The sequence below is a fragment of the Podarcis melisellensis genome, assembly GCF_964234715.1.
Source record: "Podarcis melisellensis genome assembly, chromosome: 11".
Classification (NCBI taxonomy): domain Eukaryota; kingdom Metazoa; phylum Chordata; class Lepidosauria; order Squamata; family Lacertidae; genus Podarcis; species Podarcis melisellensis.
The window spans coordinates 493,665-512,916 of record NC_138543.1 but is presented as its reverse complement, the minus strand read 5'-3'; the positions used below and the strand labels follow the sequence as shown (position 1 = coordinate 512,916).

The window sequence follows — 19,252 nt, the reverse complement described above, 5'->3', positions numbered from 1 at the left end:
TCGGTCGTTTTTGCACCTTATGATGCAGGACAGTCCCAAACTGCGCCCCCGCCCCGGTTCTCGGGGAAGGCAGGACGAGAGCTCCCGGCTCACGCACGTGGAGGGAGATCTCCCAAGCGGGACCGACTTCTGAAATGCTTTCTCAGAAGGAAACAGATTCCTCCCGAAACGAAAGAAACGTGTTCGGTGTCACTTAGAAGCCGTTAAAAAAGAGTACTGTAATAATATTATAAAATGGCGTAACGTTTTAACAAGCTGGGCAGAGCAGGTCTGGAGTCCGGTCAGCGGCCGGCCCTATGGCAGGATACATCCCATGAGGTGAGAAACGGCAGGGAAGAAAGGTATGAAGACGACTCAGCCCTCCAAATGGAAAGCCAGCACCTCAGGGGAAATGGTTCGGCTTCGTCCTCTCCCTGATGAGCTAGACTTCTTTTTGACTTGCAGGGGTGTTCCCATTCCCAAATGGGACGCCCCCTCCTGCCCGCCCGCGTGGGGGACCCCGGCTGCCTCCCGCCGCGGCAGAGGCGTCGCCGGCCCCTCCCTGCCCGTCGCCTGCGGATTTCAAGGAGGAAGACCGAAAAGGCGGAAGTTTCTTCTGCCCCGACGTGCCTGCCGAGGAGGCGCCGGAGCAGGGCTCGAGAAAGAGGCTTCCTCCTCGGCGGAGCGGGACCCCGCGGGGCGATCGCGGCCCGGCCCCTCGGCATGGCCACTCTGCCCAGCTCGGACAGGAGAGCCTTTGCTCTGAAAATCAACAGGTAAGGGCACCTGGGGGCATTTCCCAAGAGCGGCTCTTGACTGGCCTTGCTGGCCGGGGAAGCTCCGGGAGAGACGCGCCCGGAGAGCAGATCTGCCGCTTGCCCCATCTGCCCACCGCCCGGGACTCCGCCGCAGAGCCGCGGCCCGCGGGGCGTTGAGGAGAGGCGAAGCAGAGCGCGCGCACACGCACGCGCCGAAGGAATTTGCTTTTTGGCGGGGGGAGTTGGAATCAGTCTCCCTCATTCCAGACTTGTTTGCGCTTGGCATTGGGTTAGAAATCTAGATGCAGCTTGTTGTTTGGTCGATTCTGAAGGAGAAAGCCTCACCTCCTGGGGGGAAAACCCTGATCATATTATTATTTGCACAGAGAGGTGGTAATAAGTTGATAGAAGGTTTTCATAGCTCTGAGAAATAGGAAGTGTCAAAAACTTGGTCAGAACTTGTTCTCAGCATGGTTCTAAACTGCAGTGAATATATGTTTGGCATACTTCCATTAAAAAAAAAATCCTGGTGAAAATCCTGGGATTATGCCAATTGAGTGCAATTAAGGCTGTAAGTAACTTGTGGCTTGCTGTCGATTGAATGTTTTGCTTTTTCCATACACCTTAAACAACTGTACAAGCAGAAATTCAACAGGCACTACTTTCCTAGGCATAGAAATACAGTAATGGGCAGACTCACCTGCTGAATATATGGCTCACACAAACTTTAACCAACTCTTGACCTGTTAAGGCCCAGGAAATGGCTCGGGGTAAAAAAAGAGAAAAAAGCTATTTGAAACTCTGCTCAGTTTTGCTCCCCGCCCCCCCCTCCGCCCTGCCACTTTTTGGTATCTAATAATACAACCCTAATCCTATTAATCCCAGTAGAGCATACTTTCAGGCAAGGCAAATTTTCCTACTAGAAAAAAGTATGGAATTAAATTTACTTTTTGTGGATGCATACTTTGATCACTTACTATATTTCCTACTGTCCATTTCAATAATCTTGTTTGTGGATGAACTAATATAACATTTTATTATAGTTACGTGACTAACTACCTACTGAAATCAGAGACGTGGAGAGCTTCCTTCAGTTCTTTTATTTAAATCAACAGAAATACATGGAGACCACGGAATATGCTCCCTCAATCTTGAGCCGCTGATCTGGCAGTTACTTCCTAGCTTCCACACCCCTCCTGCCGTCTATGGTGGCCAGCAATGAAATCTTTCTGTCCAGATACAGGAAGGGAGAGCCTAGTTCTAGGAGGAGGAAGGGGCTCTCCCAGGCTTTCAAGTGGCTGTACTGTTTCTGTACTTCTGACTCCTCTCTCTGTTCAGGACTAGTGCATCTGCTAGCTTGCTCCTGTTCCTCACCCTCCATTATTTCCCAGCTCTTTGCTTCTTCTTCTGAGGTGTGCCACCACCACAAACCTGGGCCCATGCTATCTTCATCTGTCTCCTGCCTGGAAGCCTCCAGGGGTGGCAGTCTCCACCACTCCTCATCTGCCCAGTCCCTGACACAACAAGATGGAAGGCTTTCGTTCTTTAAAATAAAACTGCAGATACAAATGTTAAAGGTTTTTCCCAGTCTGAAGCATTTCACACCTTTTGATTCTTTTCTATGTGTAGTCAAATTCAGTAAGTTGAAGGATAGAACAACTGGGAAATTCTGCAGTTGTGCAATTGCAAAAATGTCTTTGTATTGTAGCAGGTGAGTAAAAGCCACTGCAGAAAATGTAAGTGATTGTAGAAACTCAACTGTTGGGACCTTTCAGATGCTTCAGTGTTCCTCCTCTAGCATGTCCAGGTATATGTTTAGCTAAACAAATCTAATTCCAGTTGCTAGGATAAATGAAAGGAGATGACTATTATGGGGCATCTTACTGGTCACAGGTATAGAATAAATGTGGGATGAGATGCACTTTTGTCTACTCCAGTAATGCAATTAATATTTTCATGCTCTTTTGTCAAAAGTGTAGTGTGGTGTAGTGGTTAAGAGCGGTGGACTCGTAATCTGGTGAACCGGGTTCGCGTCTCCGCTCCTCCACATGCAGCTGCTGGGTGACCTTGGGCCAGTCACACTTCTCTGAAGTCTCTCAGCCTCACTCACCTCACAGAGTGTTTGTTGTGGGGGAGGAAGGGAAAGGAGATTGTTAGCCGCTTTGAACCTCCTTAGGGTAGTGATAAAACAGGATATCAAATCCAAACTCTTCTTCTTCTCCAATAATCACTGCCATCAGACTGAAGAATTCCAGGTTGTACTACAAGGTTATCCTGCTTTTTGTACCAGAATCATGCACATTCTGTGTTTATAGAGTAAGGAATCATGGGGAGCAGAACGCAGATAAATGTTTTAAGAATGACTGGCACATGCAGATTTTATTTTTGAGTTTTCATGATCTTATCAGATCTTATGAATAATGAGATCACAGTGTATAAATAGCAATTGTTCTTAAATATGTGATGAAAGTTACCGATCAAGATAAAGACAAATTAATCTTGTTAAAGAGCCCATTTTAGTTTTCCGTTTTACAATTCACGTTCTTAAGGGACTTCTGATCACCTGTGATTATTCCTCAGGAGACTCATATCTCTGGTTATTATCTAGTAAAATGTGTTTCACTGTACATGCAAGATTAAATTGTCTTAATTATTTTTAACTGTTTTTAACTGACAACTTATTTGTGGTCAAAGTCAGGTCTCTTTGATGGATGTGCCTGAGAGGAGAGGAGTGAGGGAGAGCAGGGGGCCCCAATCACAGTGGCTCAAGGTAGGGGGAGGTATGGCATGGGGGGGCAGGCCGAGTAAGGGGCACACAACACAGGCAGTTGGTGACTGTGCCGTGTGCCAGCCCCTCCTCCAACCTGGGGAATTGCAGTTGTCCTATCAGCCAGCCCTCTGGTCTGTGGCTGCTGTTGCTGAATGCCAGGTCCTTGGCTCAGTCAGGGAGACAACTTGCGCTCTGGACCCTTGCCCCTCTTGGCCTATAAAAACCAGCAGGGAGGGGACAGTTGGCTGGGCCAGGGAGATGGTTAATCCCTCTTTACGAGAGGGGGTGGTCCCTGCCTGCTTGAAGGAAGCAGTGGTAAAGCCACTTCTCAAGAGACACTCCCTGGATTCAGAAAATCTCGCAAACTACTGGCCAGTTGCTAGTCTCCCTTTCCTGAGCAAGGTTCTAGAGTGGGTGGTTGCGGACCAGATCCAGGCACTCTTGGAGCAAACTGATTTTCTAGATCCATTTCAATCAGGGTTTAGTCTCGGTTTTGGCACAGAAGCTGCTTTGGTCACCCTGTATGATGCCCTCTGTTGGGAGAGAGACTGGGGAAATGTGTCCCTGTTACTTCTCTGCGACCTTTCAGTGGCTTTTGATACCCTCAACCATGGTATCCAAATTAGGGGTGGGTGACACCGCTTTGCGGTGGTTGCAGTCCTACTTGGATGGTCATTCCCAGAGGATGTTGCTTGGGGAGTATTTTTCAGCCCCGTGGAAGCTTCGATGTGGGGCTTGATTCTCTCCCCTGTCCTGTTTAACATCTACATGAAACTGCTAAGTGGAGGTTTGGAGTACGTTTATCAGCAATATGCTGATGACACACAGCTCTACTTCTCCTTTACATCCTCAGGTGAGACAGTGGAAGTGCTGGGCCATTGTCTTGTCTTGATAATGGACTAAATGAGAGCCAACAAAGTGAAGCTCCTGGATCCTTTGCTGTCACTTGAGGCTCAGGTGGCATCAGTGGCACAGAGTGCCTTCCTTCAGCTTTGGCTGGTGGCCCAGCTATGCCCCTATCTGAACAGGGATAGCCTAACTACTGTCGTCCATGCCCTAGTAACCTCAAGGTTAAATTACTGCAACATTATATGTTGGGCTGCCTCTGAAGATGGTTCAGAAACTTCAGTTAGTGCAGAACTCAGCAGCGCACTTGGACAAGACCATTTAAATGCATTGCAACAATCCTGGTCCAACTGCACTGGCTGCCAATTAGTTTCTGGGCCCAATTCAAAGTGCTGGTTTTGAGGTATAAAGCCTTAAACAGCTCAGGGCCGCAATACTTCAAGGACTGCCTGTCTCCATATGAACCTACCTGAACCCTGAGATCATCCTCTGAGGCCCTTCTTCATGTGACGCCTCCTTGAGAGGTCCAGAGGGTGGCAACACGAGAACGGGCATTCTCTGTAGAGGCTCCTTGTTTGTGGAAGGCTCTCCCCAGAGACGTTTCCAGGCACCTTCATTATACAGCTTTAGGTGCCAGGCAAAAACGTTCCTATTTAACCAGGCCTTTGGCTGATAAACATCTAGTTAAAGGTAAAGGTACCCCTGACCATTAGGTCCAGTCTCGGATGACTCTGGGGTTGCGTGCTCATCTCGCTCTATAGGCTGAAGGAGCCGGCGTTTGTCTGCAGACAGCTTCCGGGTCATGTGGCCAGCATGACTAAGCCGCTTCTGGCAAACCAGAGCAGTGCACGGAAACGCCGTTTACCTTCCCACTGTAGTGGCACCTATTTATCTGCTTGCATTTTGACATGCTTTCGAACTTCTAGGTGGGCAGGAGCTGGGACCGAACAACGGGAGCTCACCCCATCACAGGGATTCGAACTGCTGACCTTCTGATCAGCAAGCCCTAGGCTCTGTGGTTTAGACCACAAGACCCCTTTAAAGTGTGTGTGGGGGGGAAGTTATTGGGGTTTTAAAATCATATATTTAGGGCTTTTATATTACCGTATATTTTTATGTTGTGAACTGCATCTGGTTGAATGCCTACCAGGTGGCAAGCAAAACAGAGCCACCTTAAAATTAGGTTATGGCTTCTACATGTTTGAAGGATTCACTAGGTATATAGAAACGTATAAGTTTGTCCGTTAAAAGAAAAACATTTTCTTAAAATGGCAGACAAGGAGCTGTGAGCTTCCAGAACGCCTACAATATGTTGAGGTGTTGTTGGGGGAAGAGGTGGGATAAGGAAAGAGAAGGAGGTTGTGCTGCTCAGGCCTGCAAGCCCTATAGCAAATGTCCTAGACATAGAGGGTTATGTTTGGTGGGGGCTCTTTCAGAGAAGGGGAGGAGGAGATGGCACCTTTTCTGTTTCACAGTATCCAGATCCACACCCACCTGCCACCATTCAGAATTATATAGTTATAAAATACTGAGATCTTGAGTTGGCAGCCAGTCCATCCAACCTCCTAGTAGATTTTGTTTTGTATAGGATTTCTTGAGTCTACTGATACGTTCAGGGACACCCTGCTATTATGTGATAGCATCACAGCAAACTTAACTTCTGGCCGCCTGATTGCATGACAAAACCATACAATTTTGAACAGTAAGGGTTTTTTGAACAGCTTTGTGGTCACTGCCAGCATTTCCTGTGTGCTGTCTTCCACCACTGTGTGTCATGAGGGATACGACTTGTGCGCACCAGGGACCCTGGTGGATTGTTGTGACATAGCAACTTCCTATTTCTGAGTTTCCAGTTTTGAACAATATTCGCATGACTGGCAAAACATTGTACCAAATATCCATCCTGCTGTTATGGTGCTGGCAGTAATAATCTACACAATTTTCTTTGGGGTTTTTAAAAAATAATTTTTATTGAATGATTTTATGTTACAAAAACAATACAGCCATACTACCACTAAATATAATTAAGAAATAAAAATTACATACATCGATATTTAGTTTGTTATTTGTTATTTACCGTCTTATTTCCTCCCAAACATTGCATACAACACACATATATGCAGACACCCACATACCCACACCCACACACAAAATGATAATAATGAAAGTAAATATTTCCCCCCCTTTTATCTTCCAAAATCTTTTCTTCAACTTTGACTTCCTATCAAGTCCCTTTGTATATATTTTATCTTGCATTTGAATGTACACAAAATGATAAACCTTTCTATATAATTTTTCTAATACCTTCTGAAAACATAATAAATCCTTAATTGTTGTCCACCTCCTTTTAGTTCCTTTATCACTCGAATGCTAGCACGGAGTCAAAACTATTATTGTATTTTTGAACATATCTTCTATAACCACCCCATTTTCCCGCAAATTTTTGCTTTGAGTTTCCTCTGGGTTTACTAGTCAATTGAGCCGTCTCCACCAATTCCTGTAATCTACACAATTTTGAGATGTCTGCTACTTTTGTTATCTTGCCTCATGTCTTGCCTTGGTAATGGACTGGATGAGAGTCAATAAACTGAAGCTCAATCCAGATAAGACAGAGGCACTGTTAGTGGGTGGTTCCCTAGACCGGATGGCTGGGAGATTACACTCCCTTTGAAGGAGCAGGTTCATAGCTTGGGGGGAGGATTTTGCATCCACTACTGTCACTTGAGGCCGAGGTGGCCTCAGTGGTGTGGAGTGCCTTCTGCCAGCTTTGGCTGGTGGCTCATCTTCCCCTATCTGGACAGGGGTAGCCTGACTTCTGTGGCCTATGCTCTGGTAAGACCTCTGAATATGGCTCAGAAACTTCAGCTGGTGCAAAATTCAATGGCCAGATTGCTCACCAGAGCAAGACGATTTGAGCATTTAACACCAATCCTGGCACAACTGGACTGGCTGCTGATTAGGTTCTGGGTCCAATTCAAAGTGCTGGTGTTGACCTATAAAGCCTTGCACGGCTCAAGACCTCAATGCCTTAAGGATCACCTTTCCCCTTACGAACCGACCTGGACCCTGCGCTTGTTATCTGATGCCCTTCTCTATGTTTTCCTTCCCAGAGAGGTTTGGAGGGTGGCAACAAGAGAACGGCCCTTTTCTGTGGTGGCTCCCCAGTTATGGAATGGCTCTCCCCAGAGAGGCTTGCCTGGCACCATCATTACATGTCTTTTGGCACCAGGCAAAAACATTCCTCCGAATAACTACCAAAGGAACTTCCTGCTTCGAATCTGTTGCTTCCTCTTTGCAGACAGTAGATTCACACACACACACACACACACACACACACACACGGTTTTAAATATTTATGTAAGATACAGAATGAATGGCACATACTTCTGAATAAATAAAGATTGCTCAGAGTCTTTTAAATCCATACTTGATGTAGTATTGTAATAATTTTCTTTCCACCATGGTCTTAGGAATCAACTCCCACCAGCCTCAGCCACCTTGGCCATGGTTGAAGCATTCTAGGGGAGGGACACAAATTCCCCACCCATGATCAAAGGGATTGTTTTGCCACTAGAGGCTAGACACAGAAATATTGAGAATTCACGCTCTGCTAAACATATCTGCTAAACATTTTTATGGGATTCTTAAATTGGTGGTTTGATTTGACTTCTCCCTCCTTTCTCTTTTCTGCACTTGCTATATAGGCATAGAAGCTCCACTTGATTTATCTTGCTGTGAGTTCATTATGCCTAGTTTAGAGGCCATGAGCATATTTTTACATGCAAGTCTCACTATCCAAACACTATGTGTTCTCAGGAAATCATTTGTTAGGCAAACATTTACACAACGAGTCTGCAATTTCTGTGGATTCCTATGGGGAAATTTCTAATGCGTACCTAACCACAGAATGTTGACCTCGAAAGGATGAAAAAACCAGGGAAAACCATCTGAAACCTTGCAAAAGCTAAACAAAGAAGGAAAAAATGCTCTCTTATTTGTTGAATCTCTCCCACCCCCAGGGTTTCTGACAAAGTGGCTGCTGAGAACCAGCAAAACACAAAGAAGTAAGGCTTGTTTACTGTGCTTATTTATTTATAGTACTACATGCTAAACGGTACATGTTTGGAAATCTGAATTTGTTGTCTGTATTTTTGGGTGCTAACTCCTCATGTTTGGATAAGTGAATTTTTGTATGACAAATGTTTGCATAGCAGGACTTGTATGTATCACGTGTCAAAATACTTAAAGTAAAATAGGACCTAATTTGGGAATGGCTGGTATCTTCTTCCTTTTTATGTCAAAGGCATTCCTCAGCAGAAATAAGACGACACTTTGTGCAGCAGGCCAACCATGGACAGTTGTCTCAGCGAAGTATCAGCAACCCTGGTTTCTCTTCCCTTCAGCTAGTAAGTATTGAGCTTGTGGTGTATTTCTGTGCTCTTTACATGACGTTAGCTCCAGTTAACACAAGGAACAGAGCCTTTGAGTGTGTGGGATGGGCTATAGGAGGGAATTTGGAATGGAAAAACTGGGCAGGGAAGAGGTTATGCACACAGCCTTCTGCCACTTCTTAGCTCTCCATCTCCCTTTTCCTATAAAACAATGCTGTTAGTATGTTTGCATTTAACATACATTATTACATAAATAGGACAGCCCACTCTTCAGAGATGTTGTTTGACCATTGTAAGTGCATCTACCTGACAATGATTTAAAATCAGACCAATAATGTTTAGGATTTTAAAGTATCCTGATGAAATGCATAATTTTATTGGTGTGTCCCCTTATTTTAAGCAATTGAGAATGAATACCATGCTTAACAAGGGAAAATATTTATTTACAGTATATACCGTCCCTTATGTAATTATTTCCTGGTGGTGCACAAGAATGAAAGCAAAATATAGAAAATATACAATAAAATTAAAAACAATACAAATTAAAAATAGAGCAGTATAACATTATCAGTAGCTAAAATGTTTAAAATTGTATGTGGAATACCTGAGGTGGCATTTTCAAACTTGCAGCATGATTTGTTCTGTGGAGCTGTATACAGGAGGTGTAGGAAACTCCCGGCTTGCATGCCATTTTCACCTGCAAATTTGAGCCAAAGGGGGCTTTGCACATACTGCCAATTGGCAGTGCCTACGAAGCTTCTTGTTCAGGGCTTCCAAGAGCCCAATGAATAGGTGTTTGGGAAGGTGTTTGGGAAGTGCTACAGAAAGTGCTACACTCTGACAGGTGCCAACCATCTGACATCATTCTGACACCAGATGATTGATTCACTGGTGGATGGTTCTGCCCATGAGTCAACATTGGCCTGGGGCGGGGGGATGGAGATAAAGTTTTTGCAAAACATAACTTCTTATGATTTCTCAAAGTGGTTTACAACAATCTAGAATAAAACATGACTGAATAAAGTAAAATATAAAGTATACATTCAAATCACCATAATTAACAGGAAACTAAATTATCTTAAATATTTCAAAATAAAACATTACAAAGGAAGACAACTACAGACTGCATATTTAATGCAGCAAAATTAACAATAAATAATAAACAAATAAATACTGTGTGGCCGGATATTGCTTTTGTTTGTTACTATGGTATATATTTTTGTGTTTTTATATTGCAAAACATACTGATCCGGGGATGAAGGGAGGTATAGACATTTAATAAATAAAAAGAAATAATAAAAATTATCCTACCTCCACTTTAGAGTTATACAGTCCTAAGGTTCTACAGAGTATTACTTTTTCTAGACTGTCCCCATGATGTTTTGAAATAACATGGAATCTTTCAGAATAGCTGCCTATTATAAACTAAACATGACAACCCCTATTATTCAGATATAATTATTCCTTTCTGTTTCATCTAAATGTAAAGGGTATTTTGTCATTGCATAGTTTTTGCTGAATACGAGATCTTCAGACTTTTAAAACTTTTAAAACTTTTCTTAAGCTACAGCTTTGGAACGCTATAATAATTGTACGCTTCCTGTCTGTCAAAGCTAACCACCATCATTTTACTCACTTCCTCAATCTGAGAAGTTGTGGTGTTTAACTTGTTCTTTGTGGGTTATTCGTTGGGAGGGTGTGTGTGTCCATCTTTTGCTCTCAAATGCTTCTGCTAAGAAGCTTGCTAAAACTGTTTGTTTCCTGTATCCGCCATTTTGATTGCTGCTGACTGTACCGTACAGAAAAGGTATGTACCCAATTTGTGTGATCCTTACTTTGCTTTTCACTGGATAAACCATGTTTCTTAAATAGGTTCAGTTCTTCAGCAGCTGCACTGAACTTCTTTTTTTGACAGATTTTCTTTTATAATGAATACTCTTTCAACCCTTTTCTCATATTTTTTATTCTTGCCTCAGAAGTTTGCAAAACTTTCTCTCTGGAAGTGACAAGCACACAATTTTTTAGAGCAGCAAATTATGCACAATTTACATGGATGGAAAGCAAAAACACATGGCACAGCCTGTGTTTATCCACAAGTACATTTAGATTTTGTTTATTAATTTTAAAACTCTTTGCAGCCTAATGTGTGCCTGATATAAATTCCAGAGGGGCCAAAAGTGGATCCAGTATACAAAATCTGACCCTAGAGTATATTTGTTAGTCTTTAATCTCATGGCGTCATAAGGTATCATAGTACATGGTTCTTCTCAAGGAAAATGGGAGTATTCAGTTATGAACATGTAAGTGCCATTGACTTAAAGAGGATTTAAGCTTGGAGAACCAAGCAATGGATTGCGAAGCAAAAGACTTCTCAGATGGCTTCCTTTGATTATACCAAAACAGTTAAAAGATACATCTAACGTAAACCTTGTGTCCTTGAAAGAAATCATTTGACTGTGAAAAATGTTATATGGTGAAATAATATTTTTGGCTACTGTCCAGTAAATGAATGGGATTTAAGCACCCTAACACATTGTAAGTTTGTAGTCTCAAGAGTTAACTTATCTAAAGCTGCTTAAGAACCTCAAGTGGCATTGTACTTCTCCACAAGAAGGGTTTGGCAAGAGACAGAATAAAAATGCTTTTTTTCTGTACACTATTTCTCTTGGTCACATCTCTTGAAGTATCTTTAAAAAAAAGAACTCACTGAAATGCAAATGCACTTTACTTTTCATTTTATACTAGCAGTTAAGCAAAACTTCAGTGAGATTGAGAAAAAGAAAACAAGGACTTGAAAAAACACACCTTAATTATACTTATCAAAATATTCAACCCAATAAGTTATTGACAGGACTGTTTAAAAAACTGGTGAGGTGAGCAAGGATGTAGAGAAGGGCTCACTTTTTAATACTATCTCAGGATAGAGAATGAGTTTCTAGTAGCAGGATAGAAAACTGATGCTAATTTCTAGGGTTTAATTTGAACCCAGGCTCACCAGGACTAACTGTGCAAGCCTAACAATGTCTATTCAGAAGAAAGTCTTATTGAATTCAGTGGGGCTTCCACCCAGGTACGTGGGGATTGCAGCCATGGTGCTTAAACCAGTTTCCGTATGAAGGCAATTTTGAAGAACATATGAAGTCCTGAAAGTTCCTATGGGCAGAATGCTTGTCCCTCTTCATTAACTATAAATGCTCGTTCACACATCCTTGGATGTTTTTAGTCACTACCCTTTTCTTGGCTAGATTGCACAGTGATATCTAACCCATCAAATAATGTTGCCCTTTGCAGTCTCCCACCATTGGGAGCTATGTGAAAAGTAATGTTTTTAGAAACAACTTGCTTTTCTTCTGACTTACAGTTAAGAATATAGTGGTACCTTGGGTTACAAACTTAATTCGTTCTGGAGGTCTGTTCTTAACCCGAAACTGTGCTTAACCTGAGGTGCACTTTCGCTAATGGGGCCTCCCGATGCCGTCACGCCACCGGTGCACGATTTCCGTTCTCATCCTGGGGCAAAGTTCGCAACCTGGAGCAACTACTTCCAGTTTAGCAAAGTTTGTAACCCGAAGCGTTTGTAACCCGAGATACCACTGTAGCTCCTTCAATCATAGACCTTTTACCCTCAAAATGTCACCCACTCACTTTTCATGACACCTCCAGATGACATTGATAAATTACTGCATTCAATATTTTATGTGTTATCCTACTTTTTCAGACTTAACTTTGGGTGGGCTTTTGCTTTTTTTTTTATAAACACAGTTGCTGTGTCATATTGCCTACTTATTGTGGAGAGGCTTTTGAGGATTTTAAGGGCTTCTGTTTCTTTAATCAAAAGCTTCCTGTTTGAAAAGTTTCACTGCTTCCTGCTAATTGCTGGGGGGTTAATATCAATTCCCTTGTAATTATCCAGCATCTGGGGATACTGTTATATTGAAGTAGTGCTATTTTTCCATAAAAAGAAAGAAAAGGAAAAATGGTTGAAAGGAAGCAAATAATTAAAGCCAGTGTTTTTTTCCTGGGGGGATGCAGGGATACGTATACTCCTAAACATTTTGTGAATCTAAGCTTCGCCTCATTGAGGGGCAGTATTTCAATATGAGTAGGATAATGAGAGTACTCCTAAACATTTTTTAAAGAAAAAAAGCACTGATTAAAGCCCACCCACACAAGAAACAGAGGGCTCATCCATATTTGCCCTACTGCTTTTCTTCAGGAAAACTTGGAGGCACCATTAATTTAATTGGGTTTACCCTAAGTAAAACTTAACTGAATGTGATCCATAGTCATTGGCTGTACTTAGAACATTCCTATATAAAAAAATTATGAGCCACTTGTTTCTGTTTTGTAACATCTAGCCTCAGTTCTATGATGCTGTAGAACCAGTGGATTTTGAAGGTTTCCTAACAATGCAGCTGAATAACTTGGATTTGGAACTCCTGCAAGAACTTGGTAACTTTCCTGAAGATGATTTGGAGGTAGTCTTTACTCCAAAGGAGCACAGGACCTTGCAGCCATCATTGCCAGAAGAAGGGTATGGAAACAGGGATTACTTTTTTAAAAATTATTTTTATTCAATTTCCAATATAAAATTTAAACATACATTTTCAATATTATCACAAATACAAATTTTGACTTCCTTCGACTCATCCACAAATCTTCCGTTATCAAATCTTCTATCCGCAATTCTAAATTTAACATTGCCTTTTGTTTTAAATAAACTTACTCCCTTGTTCCCTTTTTTACAGTGTTTCTAATATTATTTCTTCACAAAGCTTCCTGTAAACCCACAAACGTTGTTTGCTCATCACATATGCTTTTCATATAATCCACAAATTTACTCCAGTCCTTGACTGGAAACAGGGATTACTTTTTAAAGAAACTCCCAACAGGTTTGCAGCCCACCAGAGAGATAGTACACTTTCCGAGCTAAGAAGCATCTCCCCTTAACCATCAGATGATGTGTAGAAGTGGGCTGTGAGTACTCAGTGGCTTAGGGAATAGACTATTATTATTACTCTTGTTTGGGGCTTCACCGGGTATTGAAAATATGTTCCAGGGAAACATCTGGAGTGTCAAGCCTGGTCGTTGTCCTCTTCAGATCACCACACAAACGCTTCTTGTTCTTTTATAACTTTTTATTGATTATTAACAAAACAATCTTATAAACGGTTCTTAACTATTATTCCTCAGAGTCACTTCTTTCAGATCCCTTCTGAGCTCTGCTTCTCCGTGACCAGCCACCCTCAAAATGGCGAAGGCGCCCTTCCCTTCGCTTTCCCGCTCTTTTTCCTACCCTCCTGGCTAGAGCTGGCCTGTATCTCCCCTCCTCCCAATCTGAGCTAGAACTGAACCCTTGCCTTTCCTGGGAACAGCCGGTCCCTCCCTGTTGTTCCTCTTGCTCCCTTCTATTAGCTTCACTGCTCTCCCTCCCCCCTTGGGGAATGCTTTCTCCCTCTGATAAACTGGAAACTTCTAACTCTTCCCTCACATGGAGAAGAAAGGCATGTATTAAATTCTGTGGGCACATTACTGTATTTTTCAATGTATAACACGCCCCCGTGTATAACATGCCCAGAGTTGTTGAGCCGCCAGTTGCACGCCCTATTGCTGCAGCAACAGCCAATCAACCCCAGCTCTTGTCACAGCCACCAATAACACGCCAAATAGCCGCTGACAATCTCTGATTTGCAGCAGCTACCAATCCCATGTCCTCCCTATGCACTATCCATGTATAAGACAACTTCAATTTTAAAACATAATTTTTAAAGAAAAAAACATTGTTTTATACACGAAAAAGTATGGTAATCGCCACAATGAAGCATTTTGTTCCTTCAAGGAAGTCTTTCTGTTCAATGCCGTGTTTCCATAGAGAACCAGCATGGACTGAGTTAAGTGATAGATAGTGGAGGATGGTGGTTTTCAATCAGTGTGCCATGGCAGCCTGAGGTGCTTTGAATGATGGCCAGGGGTGCTGCGGACAACACAGCCTCTGCCCTTCTTTCCTTCTCTCCCTCCTCGGATGCCCTCGCGCATCTTGGCCTCCAAAGCTGTTCATTGCAGCAGCCCTGGCTACAAGTTCCCCAGGTGAAAGGTGCCTCAGGGGCTGGTCAGGCAGTGCTGGGTGCCAGGAGCTGAGGTGGCTCAGAGTAAGTAAGTAAGTGTATCTTTTATCTTTGTTGGAAGCCGCCCAGAGTGGCTGGGGAAACCCAACCAGATGGGCAGGGTACAAATAATAAATTATTATTATTATTATTATAAGCAAGCAAGCAGGGGAGGGAGCCCAGCCAGTCAGTCCGCCAGCCCTTGCTGTTGGGAGTCTGGGCAGGTGGGCAAGCACTGCATTGGCCTTTCTTGTGCTTGCTGTATGCAAGGCCTGCCTGGGAGCTGAGTGCCTGGTGCTGACGGGGAGCCTTTCCCGCATGCAGGCCCAGCACCAGCAGCACCTGCTGCTGCCACTGCCGCCTCCCAAGGTGAGTAAGGTGCTGGCCTCACATTCATCTTTGGCCGGTCTCTGTTGGGCCACTAAGGGTGGGGAGATCCCCTTGGCAGGCCCCTGTGGGGCAGTGTGAGGAGGCACCTCTCTTTGGAGCAGGGGAGGGGCAGGAGACCGGGGGGGGGGGCAGGAGACCAGGGGGGGCAGCAGCAGTGAGAGGCTGCCAGCTCTGCAGGCAAAGGGGGACATAACCCCCTCCTGAGCCCTACAGGGGTGCTGCAGAAAGAATGTAGTTGGTCAAGGGAGGTGTGAACTCAAAAAGGTTGAAAACCTTTGCTTTTGGGGATTCACCCCTCATCCAGCAAAGCTGCAGAGATTGCATTTTGAACTGGAATATCTATGTAGGATGAAGGGAGAGATGCACTCATGTACTCAGATTTGAATGGATGTATAATTATCAGGATTTGGAGTGATGTATCACCCTTACAAAAAGCAATAAGAGGGAGATTGGTACAGATGCTGCACTCCGCCCCGCCCCCTTCATGAAGCTAATAGCAGTTCCCTCTCCCTGTCTCTGTTACGGTGGAATTTCAGTTTTCGAACTTAATCCATTCCGGAAGAACGTTCTAGTTCTGAAATGTTCAAAAACTCAACACAGAAGCCTCAAAACAATAGGGAAACTCAAAACGGAAGCTGCCTTGGAAGTTCGACTTCCAAGGCACGTTTGAAAACAGAAGCATTTACTTCCAGGTTTACGGTGTTCGGATTCCAAAATGTTTGTGAACAGAGACATTCGAAAACCAAGGTTCCACTGTGAAAGCTAGATGTTGTACCTCTCATTCTACCCACTCCTCCTTCAGAATTAGTCGCTATAAAAGAAATGATTTAGATTATTACACTGATCCCAGCCCAACTGCATTGGCTGCCAATTAGTTTCTGGGTCCAGCTCAAAGTGCTGGTTTTGAAATATAAACCCACAGCTCAGGGCTGCCTCTCTCCATGTGAACCTACCCAGACCCTGCAATCATCATGTGAGGCCCTATTTTGTGTGCCTCCTCCACGAGAGGCTTGGCTGGTGTTATGTACTGAATTGAATAGGATCCAAACTGCAGCAGTCTGATTGGTCCTAGAACAATAGGATCCAAAAGGCAGCAGTCTGATTGGTCCTAGAACAATAGGATTCAGAATGCAGCAGTCTGATTGGCCCTAGAACAATGCAGCAGTATGATTGGTTGGCAGGAACCACCCAATCATGCTCCAGATAGAAGTGAATCCACAACCTGATTGGCTTACAGTAGAATTCTAGAATTAGCCAATCATGTGCAGCCCATTGTGTAAATAATGTATATAAAGCAGATACTTTGAGGGGACTTTCATTCATTCCTCCTCACCACTATGAGCTGAATAAAGAGCATGAAATCACCTTGCGACTCAGCTGGTGACAACACCAGAAAGGGCCTTTTCTGCAGTGGCTCCCCATTTGCGGAATGCGCTTTCCAGGAAGGTTTACTATACGCCTCCATTACATACCTTTACGCGCAATGTGAAAATGTTCCTCTTTAACCAGGCCTTTGGCTGACTGACATCAAATGTGTTGGGGGGGTTATTGTTTTGGGGTTTTTTATTATGTATTTTGTGTCTTTATCTTGTATTTTTATGCTGTGAACCTCCCTGAGATCTGTGGCTGAAGGACAGTTTCCAAATCTAAATAAATAAATAAATTTTAAAAAATTAGGACAGGATTAGACACCTTCTCCTAGAGTCCCACTGCCCTAATCTAAAAACATTTGCTTAGAGTTACTAATTAAATCTTCCAAAAAATTTATGTGGGGAGGAACCTAGTCACAGCTCACATATTACATAACGTATAGGCACTTGAAGTGCCACAGTCAGCACATAAAAAAATCCCTTCTGGATCAGACCAAAAGTCCATATTCTCTCACAGGGACCCAGAAGCCCAAGGGGAGTCCACAGGCACGACATGAGTGCAGCAACACTCTTCCCACTTCTGAGTCCCAGCAACTGGTATCCAGAGGAATATTGCCTCTGACAGCATTTTAAAATTGTTACTGAGAGGGTGGGTTTTCATCAGACCCCAGTGACGATCCCAGCCCCACTTCCCCACTAGTACACACACAGTGGCTGTTCGTCTTCAAAGGCATTATTCCACTGGAGGGAAAGGAAAGGTTCTCCCCTTCCTGTACAACATGGGTCAAACTCCATTGAAAGTCAGGACACAAACCTGACAGCGGTTAGGAATTTACAAGGCCCAACTAAGTCATGTCAGGGGATGTATTTAGCATCATGTCTGGCCCTCAGTCAAGGGCAACTTTCAGTGAGGGAGCCAGGCCCCCTCAAGGTTCTGTGGCGGCTGTGCATGCACGCTGTGGGGCATGCTCGCATCACATGCGGAAGATGGGTGATGCCTGCAGCATGCCCTGCAGTGTGTGCACCCACTGTGTGACCCCGGTCCCCTCAGTTGTGGAGGCAAGGCAGTGCATGTGCCCTCAGTTTAGACCATTGAATTACTGGCTTATAAAACATGTAAAAAGTGAAGTATAAATACAAAGCTATCTGTGAAATCATATTGATCAAACATGTCTCTCAGTTAGGACAGGTTTGTTTTAAAAATTAGATATAAGTTTCATTAGTCTTAAGAAAGCAGAATATATATATATAAACCCACAGCCCCACCTGCCACCCGTGTCCCATATATATATATATATGGGACGTGGGTGGCACTGTGGGTTAAACCACAGAGCCTAGGACTTGCCGATCAGAAGGTCAGCGGTTCGAATCCCCGTGACGGGGTGAGCTCCCGTCGCTCGGTGCCTGCTCCTGCCAACCTCGCAGTTCGAAAGCACATCAAAGTGCAAGTAGATAAATAGGTACCACTCCAGTGGGAAGGTAAACGGCATTTCCGTGTGCTACTCTGGTTCGCCAGAAGCGGCTTAGACATGCTGGCCACATGACCCGGAAGCTGTACGCCGGCTCCCTCCGCCAATAAAGCGAGATGAGTGCTGTGACCCCAGAGTCGGTCACGACTGGACCTAATGGTCAGGGGTCCCTTTACCTTTACCTTACATAGGATTTTTTTTTTTTTTAAGAATATTTATTAAAGTTTTCAAGAAATTATATAACATAGAAACAAAAAGAGAAAAAAAGAAAAAGAAAACAAAGATAACAATAAAATAAACATACATACAAAACAAATAACAAGTATCATTTCGATCCCTTATAGTCATATAACTTACTTTCCCGACCTCCTCATACCTCCCCTCTCTGTATTCCAATCTCTAATCAAGCCAATTCAGCAAATCCTTCCCCTAATTTCTGTTTAATTTTTAATCTTTCTTTTCTTGATTACATAATCATTACAGCTAGAAACCCCTTAATTTCTAAATCAACATTGTTCTAACATTCAATAATCTTACAATGTTTCTTAAGATAGTCCTTAAATTTCTTCCAATCTTCTTCCGCCGTCTGTTTTCCCGGGTCTCGGATTCTGCCGGTCATTTCTGCCAGTCCCATATACCGTATTTTTCGCCCTATAGGACGCACTTTTCCTCCTCAAAAAATGAAGGAGAAATATTTGTGCGTCCTATGGGGTGAATGCAGGCTTTCGCTGAAGCCTGGAGAGTGAGAGGGGTCGGTGCGCACAGACCCCTCTAGCTCTCCAGGCTTCGCGGACCTCTCCACAAGCGGGGGGAGCGCTCCCGCTGCTTGCGGAGAGGTGCCTGCATGCGGAAGCCTGGGCGCGCTGAGTAAATCATTTTCATAATATTTTCTTTTAGGGCATTACATGCCGTAAATTTAATACCGGTGGTCCACAACCGTTCCCAGTCCTCAAACATAATGTTATGACCAATATCTTGCCCCCACTTGATCATAGCTGATTTAACTGTTTCATCCTGTGTATTCCATTCCAACAGCAGGTTACACATTTTTGACAAATTCTTAGTTTTGGGTTCTAACAGTTCTGTTTCCAATTTTGATTTTTCCACCTGGAAACCTATTTTCCTGTCTAACTTGTAAGTCTCCACTATTTGATAGTAATGAAGCCAGTCTCGCA

General features: G+C 43.6%; 1 protein-coding gene across 3 annotated transcripts in view; it reads left to right on the top strand.

Annotated features, from left to right (window-relative positions):
* The first annotated feature begins 563 nt into the window (after positions 1-563).
* DOCK8 (dedicator of cytokinesis 8) overlaps positions 564-19,252 on the top strand; it is a 143,236-nt gene continuing 124,547 nt past the window's right edge. Inside the window, exons 1-3 of one of the 3 annotated variants that reach the window (XM_081930351.1) lie at positions 564-755; positions 8,657-8,759; positions 13,103-13,278. In XM_081930351.1, coding sequence (XP_081786477.1) covers positions 703-755; positions 8,657-8,759; positions 13,103-13,278 — 332 coding nt within the window. In that variant the 5' untranslated portion in view covers positions 564-702. Of the gene's footprint in view, positions 756-8,656; positions 8,760-10,422; positions 10,552-13,102; positions 13,279-19,252 lie in introns of those variants that run through there. The other 2 variants (XM_081930350.1, XM_081930352.1) reach the window with 2 other exon arrangements.